Consider the following 14,045-nt stretch of genomic DNA (forward strand, 5'->3'; position numbering starts at 1 on the left):
CTAAATTCGTAGCCATAAAAATCTGTCATGGACTGAGAAATCTGGTCTCCCCCATGAAATCTGGTCTTTTGTGTACTTTTACACTATACTGTAGGGTAAGAGTATACAAAAGTACACAGCGTTTCTCAAACTGGGGGTCCTGACCCAAAGGGGGATTGCAAGCCTATTGTAGGGGGGCGTTGCAATATTGTCCACCCTTACTTCTGCACTGCCTTCAGACCTGGGTGGCCGGAAAGAGGCGGCTGCTAGCCAGATGCCCCACTCTGAAGCCAGCACCGCCGCTAGCAGCAATGTAGAAGTAAGGGTGGCATGGAATATACTATATGAATGCATCTCAAAATTTGCTACTTATACTGTGATCAACCCGCAAAAAATGTGAGACTTCTCCACAGTGCAAGTAGACCCCGGCACAGAATCTCTCTGCACATTAGTTTTCCCTGTCTTTAAATTGGAAATACTAATACTGACTTTCTTAACTCATTGGGGTGATGAAAGGATTAATTAGTAAATGTTTATAAAGCTCTACATCCTGTGTCTGTCTTCTCTGTTTAGACTGTAAGCTCTTTGGGGCAGGGACCATCTACTATTCTGTATGCTTAGCACAATGGGGTCCCATTCTTGGTTGGTCCTTAGGCACTGTTGTAAGAAACATGTTAAATAATAATAGTAAATCAGCCTGGCCTGTATCCCACTTCTGGGGCAACCACCTATTAACCTCTCTTTGTTATGAAAATTAGTCATTTAATACAACTCTTGTTCCTGCCACCTAACAATTTTTTAATCCCTGACAAGTCTTTGCCTTTTGCCCTAGGGATGTTTTTTTCTTTTTACTACTTCTATTTATGAAAAAATGAAACATTGTTCTGGGCCACTGTAGATGGGAAGGTTTCAAAAATTATTCAATAGCATTTTTTTACGCCAGTTATTCGACTAGATTCCTATCGACCAGGGGCAGGGCCTGCTCTCAGCTTTTTGCTGCCCCAAGCAAAAAAATTTTGGCTGTCCCCCCACCCCAGCCTTGTGCTCCCCCCTGCCCCAGCCCTGGGCTCTCCCCCCCTACGCCCCCTGCTGCCCCAGCTCTTGCCCCCCTTCACACCCACACCCTCCTGCCGCCCCAGCCCTGGGTCACTGGTAACTCGTTCCCAGGGCAGGTCATTCAGCAGGAATTTTGGATGTGCACAGAACACAGACAGGATTGGTTCCCATATGGTTACAGAGCTGCAGTAAAGTGGAACAATTTTCAGCTTGTGTGATTGGAGGATATGGATGCATATTATAAGACTGTCCTACCTAAATGAGGAAAGTTGAGGTGCCCTTTATTATTCTTTTGTTCCCCCACTCTTTCCTTTTTTCTATGGGGGAATTTGCCCCAATGCAATAATCACTGTCTTCCTTTTAAACAATAAAACTTTTAAAAAAAGGCAATGGCTGTTGAAAATAGCCATAATTGTCCAGTCCTAATAACCTGGGAAGCATTTCTTGCTCAATTTTATCTACTACTTTTCTACAGCAAGTTACAGTGAATCAGTATATTTGATTTTTGGGAGAAATGAAGTAACAGCTGCCCAAAGTTGAGCTTGAGCACTCCTGAATTTTTTGAGGTGTTCAAATTCTGGAGGCCAGGTGCTAGATTCCCTTTTGCTGAATATTAGCTAAATCTGGAAGGAAAATTAAATTTCTGCTTTCATGGCTCAGAAGTGGGAATCTCCCATGGTGCTTGTACTGTATTCTAATGCTGCCAGCTCCTCTAGCCACAGCTCCCTCCCTTACTTTTTCATTTTAAATTCTAGTGGGATCCATGTACCTCCCTTGCGTAGGCTTCGGATAAGAGAGGGCACTGTCCATTTAGTCCACCCTAATCTTTTCTTTGGAGGCTGCAAGGTGAGGTCACACCAGTATCCTGAATCCATTCTGGGGGATCCCCTTTGAAGGGGATATCTGGGCCAAACCTTCTACTTGTTAGCCATAATAGGCTCGTTCCCCCTGGCGCTAGTCAAATACCCAGGAGGCACGGAAGACAGGAAGACGGGTACCAAAGCTTTTATTCTCGGTCAGCTGAGCGGTGCTGCTCTTTCTTGGCTTAGTGCCAAAGGAAGAAGACACACCTTACTGGCTCAGAACCAACCTTTAGTATACTAGGTTTGACAAACATTTCTACGTGCAGAACCTCTATTAGTTCAATACATTTCTTGAATTCCTTTTACAGATAAGTATTGGATCTGTTTAGCATCTTTTCCTAGGTATTTTGCCTACGTGCATCTAAGAAGAGTTACATACGTGCAAAGATTAACTGGGATGATACTGGGATGATAAGCAGAGGACTGCCATAAGCAAGGAGTTAACAAATTCCTTTTGCTCTAACAATCCCCCTTAAAAAGCGTTTCGAGAGCTTCAAACCCCCCAGTCCTCAGTTTTTATTGGCTGATACAGCGCCATCATTCGTTGATACACAATTTGATTAGCCATACGTTTAAATAGTGCCACTAAACAGGGAGCAAAGCAAGCTAGGGTTAATAGGGTTGCAATGAAAAATATAGCAAAGAGGAAACCCCTTCGTAGCCAACCTATTTGTGGTAACCAGGAGGTAAACCAGTCTGTGTTCCACCCGCCCCATGTTTGGACCGGGACGTGGGCTAACTTTCTCATTTCCTTTGTTAGCTGTTTTACCACCTTTCCATTATCATCTATTTGTAAGCAGCAATTGGACTCATTTAATTTTGCACAAACTCCTCCTTCCTCTGCCAGCAAATAATCGAGGACCATGTGGTGCTGATAAATTGCATTCCTCATTTGAGTTGATTGATCAGCCAAAAGGTCAAGGGCCGTGGCTGTCTGGTTAGTGACTATTTCCAAAACAGCCTGTAGCCTAATTATTCGATTTAGGTTATAAAATGGGCTCCCTGGCCCCAGATAACAGCTCACTAGGGTTCATGTGGCCGGTCCATAGTGTTCTATGATTCTTTCAGGAGGCCACTCCTGAGCTCCCCACTTTTGGGAGCTCCCGGCGGCCAAGGAGGAGTCCACAAACCGCTTTTCCCTAATTAGATCATCATATACTTTGATTCCCAATTTACTTCCCCAGTATTTGGGGTAGTAGAAAGAACAGGGGCCTAATATACCCAACGTAACATACACCTGTCCAATTTGGAGGCAACCTTCTGTAAGCATATTGGCCACAAATCCAATAGTGACCTTTTAGGGCCCAAGTCCCATTAGCAAAGGGACCATCCCAGGTCTCAGAATCCTCCACTGTCTCGTCAAAATACAAAGAATTACCGACTCGGAAAGGTGCCCCCATAACGGTTGGTTCACCATCGGAGTCACAGTATTGGCATTTCCATGCTCCGGCCCCTGCCTTCCAAATACAATTAAGCAGCCTAATCTGGGCTTGTCGATGTTAGACCAAAAATACTTGAAGAAGGTCCGGGTTCCATTATAGTGCTGCCATGCCCATTGATGCCACCGTACCACATGATCCTTACTAGTGGTATTGTCCCGCTGGCAGCTTAGAAAGATAGCATCAAAGAACCCGTCTAATCCTACTGCCTTGCAACCTTCGCCCGTATGATGCTGGTAGGAACATCTCACCCAGCTATTATTAGTAAGTTTCACATGGGTGTGGTTCCATCGCCCTTGGTATTTGGAACAATCATATGTGTTACAGTTGGAATCATAGCAATCATACCTAGGGATAGAGTCCAATCACATTTGCTTTCCCCTAAATGTACCCCTCCCGTCTTGTCCGGTTAAGGCAAAAGGTGCCTATTCCGGAAGAATAGAGTCGCCAGGGACTACTATCCTCGGTCCATATTCCCGTTCCATCGTGTACTATACTTAAGTTACTAACCCACCATTTGTGGGTTGCACTGGTTGGGCTACCCAGGCCACTCGGTTAAATCTCCTGGACCTCCACATACCCAACACTTACTAAGATTAAAGGAACTTGCCACTGTTTCCCCTAATTGTAAAAACCTATTTTCCCAACATAGCAGTAGTAGGGGGTACATAAGCAGAAATATTATGGATAGCTTCATTATTTCCTTCTTTTAAACAGTCCTTTTAGTCCGTCCAGTCCTTGATACTCCCAGGTGGAGTCTTCGCCTGTGCCACCCTGGGCTTCCGGTGCCGGGCGGACAGAGGGCTGGTGTCCTCTTCTGTTGACTTGATCACCTGGTTAGGGTCTAAAAACCGTTTTACCCGTGTATGGTGCGTCCACTTGTCGCTCCCAAGGATTTTAACTGCAGTCTGGCTGATGAGCGAGACAGTGTGCGGGCCGTCCCACCGTGGGGTGAGGGGGTCACGCTTCCACTTCTTGACAAGGACTTTGGTCACCGATCTGGAACGGGTGTACAGGCTGATCCAAGGGAAGGGCCTGGAAAGGCGCCGCGTATCGATGCAGCTGTAACAAGACAGATTGCAACCCAGATACCTGCTTCCACAAGGAGTCCTTTCCCATTTCCCAGTTCACATCCTCCGGTACCCGGGACGAGTATTCGGGGAGGGAACCCAAAGACCAGTTCAAAGGGTGAAAGTTTGAGACCCTTACGTGGGGCCCTTCGAATGCGGGTAAGGGCGAGTGGTAAAGCATCAAGCCACTTCAAGTTAGATTCTGCACATATTTTAGTAAGAGTATCTTTGAGAGTCCTATTCATTCTCTCTACCTGACCGAGCTTTGTGGCCTCCAGGGTGTATGCAATTTCACTGTATACCCAGGGCCTGGGAAACCTGTTGAACCACTTTGAGGTAAAGTGGCTTCCCTGATCAGACTCAATTACCTCGGGAGATGGAAACGAGGAAGTATCTCATGTAACAAAGCCTTAGTGACAGCGCGGGCCTGACAGTGCCGGGTAGTAGGTAGCATTCTACCCATCCGGTGAGCTGATCAACAAACACAAGTAGGTATTTATAGCCCTGCAAGGGGCACCCCGGCGAAATCAACTTGCCATCTCTGAAACGGGAGGCAGCCCAGGCCGTCCTCCCATTGGGGCAGGAGGGCCGCACCCCTTTTGGTTTGTTTGCTGACAGACCGGGCAATTACTAACAATTCGTTGGGCTTCCATGTGCATGCCCAGTCCCTTAAGAGATCGGGCGGCCAAATCAACCATTGCTCCCGACCCATATGTCCGTCTTTATGTAACAGCCGGAGAATTTCCTGAAGCACTGGTCGAGGAACAAAGATCTCCCCCCCAGGTAATTTCCACCACCCAGAGGAAACCTGCCTGGCTCCTGCAGCCTGCGCGTGGCAGACTTCCTCATTTGTATACTGGGGAGGAGGGGTCCTTGCCTCTGTATCTTGAACCACCAGAAGCCAAGAGGCCCCGTCTTGGGCGGCCTCCTTTGCAGCCTGGTCAGCCAGCTGATTATATCTACGCTGCTCTCGCCTCAGGGGCCTTTCCATGGGCGCGCACATGTATCACGGCAACTCGGAGGGGAAGCATCAGGGCCTCAAGAAGCGCTTTAATGAGGCTCCCGTGTGCAATCTTTTGGCCCGAAGCTGTAATGAATCCCCTTTCTCTCCACAGGGTCCCGTGAGCATGTACCACCATATAAGCATAACGACTGTCAGTATACAGATTAAGAGTTTTCCCGGTTCCCAATCGGAGAGCCTCTATAAGAGCTACCAGCTCTGCTGCTTGAGCAGACAGATTAGGGCTAAGTTTAAACTTGTGTACTCCTCTATCCTTAATCACTACTGCCGCTCCAGTAAACCGCTTGCCATTGACCACATAGCTAGACCCGTCAACATACCCTTCGAGATCGGGGTTGGGCCAGGGCAAATCCGAAAGGTCAGGGCGGGGTTTAGTTTCTTGTTGCAATACCTCCACACAGTCGTGGATGGGGCTGGTCTTGCGGGGAGCCTGGGGATCAGGCAGCAGGGTAGCTGGTTAAGAGAACTAACCGTCTTAAAGGTTAAATTAGGGCCAGCAAAAGCCCCACCTCGTACCTAGTATGTCGACTGGGATTTAGATGCTTTTCCCCCGCACCTGTTCCCAGTATTTGAGGCACCCCGTGGGGGGACCACAACCTCAGTGTCTCCGCCTAGGGTCAGTTTCTCAGCCTCCTGAACGAGAGGAGGGCGGTAGCCGCTACGGCCCGTAAACAGGCAGGCCACCCCTTGGCAACTGGGTCCAATACTTTTGAGTAATATCCAATGGGTTGCCAGGTTGGTCCTGCCTTCTGGCATAGGACTCCAGCTGCCACCCCTCCTCTCTCATGAACGTATAAGGTGAATGGTTTCCGGGGATCTGGAAGGGCTAGAGCGGGAGGCTGAACCAAGGCCTTTTTAAGCTCTCGAAATGCTTTTTCCATTTCCCTGGTCCATGCCCAGTAAAGCAGACCCTCCTTAGTGAGGGATTCATACAATGGCTTAGCCTTTCCTCCGTAGTCAGGGATCCAGAGTCGACAAAAGCCAGTCAGTCCCAGGAAGGCCCTTAATTCACGGGGATTCCGGGGTTGAGGGCTGTCAAGTATAACCTGAATTCTTTCCTTGCCCAAATTACGGTGTCCTTGGTACAGATGATACCCGAGAAAGGTAACCTGCTGCTTAACCAATTGGGCTTTTTCCTTTGAAACCTTATACCCCTGTGCCCAAGGTAGTTAAGGAGCTCTATAGTCTGTTCCTTACAGGCTGCTTCTGTTTCAGTGCTTAAAAGCAGATCATCACAATACTGGACTATGTTGCATGAGGGATGACTAGCCAGGAATGGAGCGAGGTCTCTTTTTAGCTGGCTGCCAAAAATCTCGGTCGTGCACAGGTAAGTCCCTGTGGGACGACAGTCCAGAGATACTGGGCTTTGTAGTGAGTATCTGGGTCTTCCCACTCAAAGGCAAACAGCTTTTGAGATTCCTGATCAAGGGGTATGGAAAAGAAGGCATCTTTTAAATCTATTACAGAGAACCAGCTGTGATTTTCAGGGACTTGTCCCAAAATAGTGTGAGGGTTTGGGACTACCGGATAGGGGGCTTCTATTAGCTTGTTAACTTGTCTCAAATCCTGTACCAATCGATACTGTCCATTAGGCTTAGGCACCCCCATAATCGGGGTATTATATGGGGACGTGCCTTCTATGAGCCACCCACATTGCAGAAACTTTTGAATGAGAGGTTTTAAACCCGATTTGTGTGGTCAATTTGAGGGGTATTGTCGAACCCGGACCGGACTGCTCCTTCCTTAAGAGAAATATGTACCGGTGAAGCATTCCTGGCTCGGGCCACGCCTCCCTCCTCTGCCCAACTTCCAAGTGAACCCCCGGCAGCTGGTCCTTATCGCTCCCCGGCTCTCCGGGGAGAGACTTCCAGCCTTTACAAGGGCATCTGGTAATTAGAGGCTTGCTGCTTAGGAGCCTGACCTCCATAGTTCCATTGTCAAACGAGATTTCTGCCTGCAATTTAGTAAGAATGTCCCGTCCAAGGAGTGCTATGGGACAGGAGGGGCTACAAACAAACTGGTGAGAAATCTGACGGTTCCCTACTTTTACAAGAAGAGGCAAAGTTTTTTCCAAAGCTGTAGTTTGTCCCTCAATCCCCTGGACTATGGCACATCCCTGAGCTCTACCTCGGGGAGCCTTATTAAGGGGAGCAAACTAAGGGTAGCCCCAGTATCAATAAGGGCTTCAATTGGGCGGCCCCCCACTTTAATTTTCACCGTGGGATCCAGGCTGGCGGCTTGTGCTGCCAGGAGGGGCCGCTGGGTCCCCGGCCTCCCTATGGGGAGGATTCTTCCCCGGGATCCTGTATTGCTATAGAGGATTGGACGGGGCGGGTTCTATCTTTATGCTCCCTTCCCGTGGCCTGTCGCCGGGGGCATTCATTCTTCCAATGTCCCTCCTCCCTACAGATAGCACACTGATTCCGACCCAGACGGGGGCCTTTTCCCTTTCCCAACGGCCCTGACCGTTCCTTAACTTTGTCCCCCCTTTCCTCATATCCTTCCCTTAGGGCCATGGCCAAAGCGCGGGCCCCTTTCTTTCGTTCCTCATCATCCCTTCGATCATAAACCTTCAAAGCAATTGCTAACAGTTCCTCTATATTTTTTGCCCGACGCCCCCTCCAACTTTTGCAACTTTTTCCTAATGTCTTCATAAGACTGTCCAATAAATAGGGGGATTAGTACCTGTCTCCCATTAGCACTCTCAGGGTCTAGGTCTGTATATCTTTTACAAGTATTACAGAGCCGTTCATAAAAAGCAGCTGGATTTTCGTTCTTTTCCTGTCTTATACTATACAGTTTGGACCAATTAGGGTTTTTCTGATGCAACGTTTCATTCCCTGCACTATGCCGCAGCATATTCGCTATGCTTAGGCTGGCTGTTTATCCTGTGGCCAGTCGGGGGGGCTCTCAGGCAACAACGCAGCCACCTCGTCCGAGGTTTTCCTCAGTTCAACAGTTAACCACTCGCGGCCTTTGAGAGACTAAACGTCTCTCTTCTGCAGTTAATAGAGTATTAAGAGCGACCCTCATGTCGCCCCAGGTAGGTTTATGAGCCGCAATTAAGGTCTCAAATACCGCTGTTAGTGGGGCGGGATCTTCCGAAAACGGGGGATTTTGTTGTTTTCCAGTTATACAAATCACTTGTGGGTAAAGGAACATATACCATAGCAAGCTCACCAGTGGGGCTACAACTTCCCGTAGAGGCATTTGAAGTGTTGAGTCATCCTCGCCTGAGGAGTTAGTAAGGGTAAACTGAGTGTCCCCAGGACTATAAGTAGATCCCATTTTCCACACCCCTCCTTTTCGGAGTGGGGTCCCGAGCTGGGTGTCACTGAGTCAACCTTTCTCCTAAGGTTATAGGGCTCCCGTTCAAGAGGGCTTGGTTTGTCTGACTCACCCCTTGCCTGGTCGCTTGGTCCTTCCCCTATTTCTACAGTTGAAGCGCTGGCCACGGAGGGCGGGGGGGGGCGAGCTTTCAATCTGAGCTTGCAGAACTGGAGGCCAGGATACAAAGGGGGAGGAGGCATAGGATCAGGGGCCGAGGGAATTACAGCTGGTGGACAGGATTTCTTGACAGGAGGACAGGGTTTCTTAACAGGGGCACGGGCCAGTAAGGTTTTAATGGTTCGTGCCTTACATTTTTGCAACCATGGGGGAGGATTGGCCACCAGGTCCTGCCAAATATCTATATAGGGGTATTGGTCCCAATGCCCGTCCCGAGTCACGATACTATGTACTGCCTGTATAGTTTCTGGCCTGAGCGTCCCCCCTCGGGCCATTCTACCCCAAATGTTGTCCATTCAAGGGTACAGAACTTTACAAGATTATCTTTACATAGTGCTATTCCATAATCAGCCTGGCGCATCTAAACGCCTTCCAGTTGTTTACATACATCCCAGGGTGTCCGGGAAAGTGCTCTGTCCGGACCCCATCGTGCTCTTATCCAACGTTCGAGATAAGGAAGAGATAGGGATCTAGCTCTAATTTAGATATACACTTGGTCACGAGGTTTGGCTGACCCCCCTTGCAATCAAGATATCCTGGTCACTGGGTTCCCCTCGCAGGAGTCTTGGGGCGGCTGGAGTCAGCTTAAGCTCAGACCTGGTCAGTGTTACTTCACGCAAAAACCCTCAGTCAATTACAGTTTCGGTTTCCAATACATCATTAAAAGGAAAAACAAGATTACTCCTCCTATAAACAAGAACAATCCCTGAGGCTGTTCTAAGTCCCAGTAATTATCCAGAACGGCCCACGGACTCGTAGAGTTAGTAGTATTATGCATGGGCCGTTCCTTATTTACTTACTAACACAATAACAAGACATGTATGAAACTACAACAAATGTCAGTATACCTCCCCTTTCACCGGCTGCCTAGAGGGTATCCACCATCCAACCCACACTTCGGGGGCGTTATTCCTCGAACCCAGGAGGTAAACGCACTTACCGCCCGGAGTGGCCGCGTCCGCAGTTGGACTTCCCCTTCTTCTGGAGCCGTCTTGCTTCCGTGTCTTTTGGAGTTCTCTTTAGAGGGGGCGCAGCCGCCACGGCCGATTGTGACGACCCAAAAGCCTGAGCAAACCACGCTCAGGGTGGCACTCTTCGGTATCGCCCTCGGCCGCCGGTCAGCGCTCCCTACAGGGAGAGAAGTCCTGCCGCGGTCGCCATTTTGTTAGCCAAATAGGCTCGTTTCCCCTGGAGCTAGTCAATTACCCCAAGGAGGCACGGAAGACAGGAAGACGGGTACCAAGCTTTTATTCTCGGTCAGCTGAGCGGGTGCTTCTTTCTTGGCTAGTGCCAAAGGAAGAAGACACACCTTACTGGCTCAGAACAACCTTTATATACTAGTTACAAACATTTCTACGTGCAGAACCTCTATTAGTTCATACATTCTTTGAATTCCTTTTACAGATAAGTATTGGATCTGTTTAGCATCTTTCTCCTAGGTATTTTGCCTACGTGCATCTAAGAAGAGTTACATACGTGCAAAGATTAACTGGGATGATACTGGGATGATAAGCAGAGGACTGCCATAAGCAAGGAGTTAACAAATTCCTTTTGCTCTAACATACTCCTTGAGCACACTAGTTCCCCATTCACAGTGCCACCCCACTCTAGCAGTCAGCTCTCCGTTCACAGTAAGCTGCAGCATGAGGTCTCAGCTACCTCACTTCCTCCCCCTCCCTTTCCTATTGATCACTGCCAAGGGAATGCTGGGAAATGTAGTTCTTTCCCTGCTCCAGGGCTGGCTTTATAGGCAGGGAGCTAACCAAGGAACTACAGCTCCCAGAGCCTCCTGTTGGTTCCCTGTCCCCTGCAAATGTGCTACCCCAAGCACCTGCTTGCTTTGCTGGTGCCTGGAGCCAGTCCTGCCTCTGGGTTCCACTGGTCCAGGCTGTTCTCTTAACTGACACTGATCAGCTGCAAGTTTTTCATTGCTAGTGAATGCAAATAGCAAATAGTTTCTGTTAATCTTCAAGGAAGATACAACTTTGGTAGGTTATCTAGATCATAAACCCTTTTGAGGACAGGTTTCAGAGTGGTAGCTGTGTTAATCTGTATCAGCAAAGACAATGAGAAGACCTTGTGGCACCGTAGAGACTAACAAATTTATTTGGGCATAAGCTTTTATGGGCTAAAACCAGGTTTTAGCCCACAAAGGCTTATGCCCAAATAAATTTGTTAGTCTCTAAGGTGCCACAAGGTCTCCTTTGAGGATAGAAACCTTCTCTTCATGCCTGACAGTAATTGTCTTGCACACTGTGGGTGCCATGCAAATGATAAATAAGTACCAGCAAATATCATGGCTATCTTCTGTTCTTTTTTCTGAAAAAACAGCAACAACCCTGTACGTTCATTTGCAACTGAAGTGCAGCACTTGACTTTCCAGCACGTTGCCAGTGTATCCCTGTTATCACAAAGTAAAGGTGACCTGTTATGAATCAAACTGAGGCAGAAGAAGCAAAACTCTTGAGAGTTGAGAATGCTGAGCACTTCCCCGGATTGCACCTCACAGACATGCTGGTGTGTAGTGTGATCTTTTACCTAGAAAAATAGAAGCGGTGGAGACTAACAAAAGACGCTAGGAAGGTGGATTTAGTAGCGTCCTGCTGCAAAACTGTTATGAAGATTTACCAGCCTACACACAAAATACTCACCTGCTTTTTACCAGAATGATGGATGTTCATAATCACACTAACAATGTTTTATTCACCAGCCAAAATAAAAAAACTTGAACCAGCAAAGGATTGAATTTTGAAAACAATGAACCAGATTCTGCTCTCGCTTACATTGATGTAACTTGGCTCCAGAGGAGTTACTCCTGATTTTCACCCATGTAAGTGACAGCAGTATTAGCTCCCTTGCCTGTTTTACTGTTATCTATGCACTATGTCAGTTTGGAATTCTGGACCATGTTCAGCACTTTCTGTGCAGGATCCTTGTTACCAATTATTATTACTTTCCTGAAGAAACCCTCAAAAACAGCTTCAGGATTTGCTACTCTGTTTGTAGGGTTGCTGTCCTGTAAATATCAACTTGCAGTTATGTTGCTTTAAACGGTGATCTAGTTACAAGAAAAATCTTTCTCTTAACGAGGAACATCCCTTTAACATTCCAGTGCAGTGGCCCAGTATCTTTCTTACAGTGGCTCTTTGAAGCTCTAATGAACACCATGGACAGTTTTGACATTAGACTAGTCAGAAGAATGGAAGCTGACACAGTTTGTATGAGGTACAACTAATTGAGGAAATACCTATCTGCAAATGAATTGCAACTGCTGCTCAATTCTAACACCTTTTTTTGGAGCTAATGTCGTTTTAGGATTTTAAGGCTCTTGGGCACATATACAAAATGAGTCCTCTGATAATATGGTAATCTGCATGTGCGGATCTGTGGTAAGAATTTGGCTGTTTGATACTGTACAGAATTTGATTAGTAACTCAGGCAAATTTGCAGAAGCAAAAAGAGGGTTTTGGCAAATGGCATTATGGATAAAGTCAAACAGGTTTTTTTACTTTTTGTCAATTTGAAAAATGTCTTAGTGGCTCAATACTCCTGAAGACAATGAAAGTATTTTCTGGCCTAACCTAAGTTTAATGTATTTTTCAATGTTACTATTATAAGAAAACTGTTCAATAATTATTTATCATTTTTATATTTTAAGGTGGGAACCTGCCCTTCGCATGACTCCAGATGAAGCAATGCAGCATGTATGGATCCAGGAACCAAGAATACATAAATCAAAACAAAATCCCGACTCTGCAAGTGAAAGCTCCTTCTTCATACTAGAGAAGAAGCAGAATGTACATAAACACACACTGCCTGGACAAGGAGGTGCAGTAGTCTGAATATTTGAAGTTCTTTATTCTTAATAATGTTCATCTCTTGTATGTGTTGGCAGTTATGATTTCTAGAGGCCTTCATGTTTGAGCAAATAGCTTTGTTAAAAAGAAAGGATGAAGTAATGTAAAATGATGGAATGCTCCATAGAAGCATTGGCCATACCCACAGCCACAGCATCCTCCATTAGCCACACTACTTCTTTCCTGGTTACCCTGTGGGTAATGTGGTTTATCTGCAGCCCGACAAGGTAAATATAACAATTAAAGTCCCATAGGTTCATGCAGAAAGAGCCTTCATACAGTTATGTTGGTAGAAAAATAATCAGAGACAGCATCTACAATTCGTCCACAGTGCACTTTAGTTCTTAGGGCAGAAAAAAATGCATGGGACTTGGGTGGTTCTGCTCCTCTGAAATGCTGAGGAAATAATTGATTGGCGCTTTGCAAATTTAATGTGGGCCTGCGGACACATTACAGTTTCACACTGTCATTTTATTTTATTTTATTTCGTACAGAAGAAAACACCTGTCAAGATATGGTTGATAAAGCAAAATGTGAAATGACTGAAAATCCTACTGCTGCAAGTGAAAGACTAACTCTCAATGCATCTTCCTCAGACACAATGGAAAATAAAGTGCAGAACACAACCAAACAGGTTATTCCAGAGGAAGGTCTGGAAAACCCAGTGGAAAAAGCTATCAAAAGAGACAAAGCAGGACGCAGCAGTGAAACAGCTCTTCACAAAAATTCAATGTTCTTACCACCAATTAAGTAACATTCTGCACAGGCAGCTACTGGTCTGGTTTCTATACCTGCCTAGTGTGTTTTGTAGATAACCATTTAACTGTACAATATTCAAGAACATCATTTTAAATTATAACTCTCCACACATGGGCTGTGCACATTTGTAGACATTTTTAACCTAGATTAGTTCAGGTAACCAAAGCAGAATGTGCATTGAACGTTCCTGAACGTTACCAACATTCATGTTGTGATCAGAGATTCTTCACAACCCACAGCAATATTTTTAATAAAAAGGAGACTCTAGAAGTGGATAGAGACTAATTCTTGATATTATACTGGGCACTTGCATTTAAGGATGCCTGTTTCTGGGGAGTTAAAAGCCTAAAAGAACCACAGAGATCATAGGCTCTGAATCTCATCCCATTTAAACCAATATAAATCAGAAATAATTCTACAGAGGTTAGTGGATTTATACTAGTGTAAATGAGAGGAGAATCAAACTCATAGTGTCTCCCATTCTGAGAAGAGAG

The 14,045-nt window shown here is 46.4% G+C and overlaps 1 protein-coding gene across 1 annotated transcript in view; it reads left to right on the forward strand.

The window, feature by feature from the left end:
• Positions 1 to 13,735, forward strand: part of DYRK4 (dual specificity tyrosine phosphorylation regulated kinase 4) — a 90,241-nt gene extending 76,506 nt beyond the window's left edge. The window contains exons 15-16 of the mRNA XM_075070795.1: positions 12,594 to 12,763; positions 13,287 to 13,735. Coding sequence (XP_074926896.1) covers positions 12,594 to 12,763; positions 13,287 to 13,546 — 430 coding nt within the window. The 3' untranslated portion in view covers positions 13,547 to 13,735. The remainder of the gene's footprint in view (positions 1 to 12,593; positions 12,764 to 13,286) is intronic.
• The last annotated feature ends 310 nt before the right edge of the window (positions 13,736 to 14,045 follow it).

Source organism: Chelonoidis abingdonii, chromosome 1 (genome assembly GCF_003597395.2).
Source record: "Chelonoidis abingdonii isolate Lonesome George chromosome 1, CheloAbing_2.0, whole genome shotgun sequence".
Taxonomy (NCBI): Eukaryota; Metazoa; Chordata; order Testudines; family Testudinidae; genus Chelonoidis; species Chelonoidis abingdonii.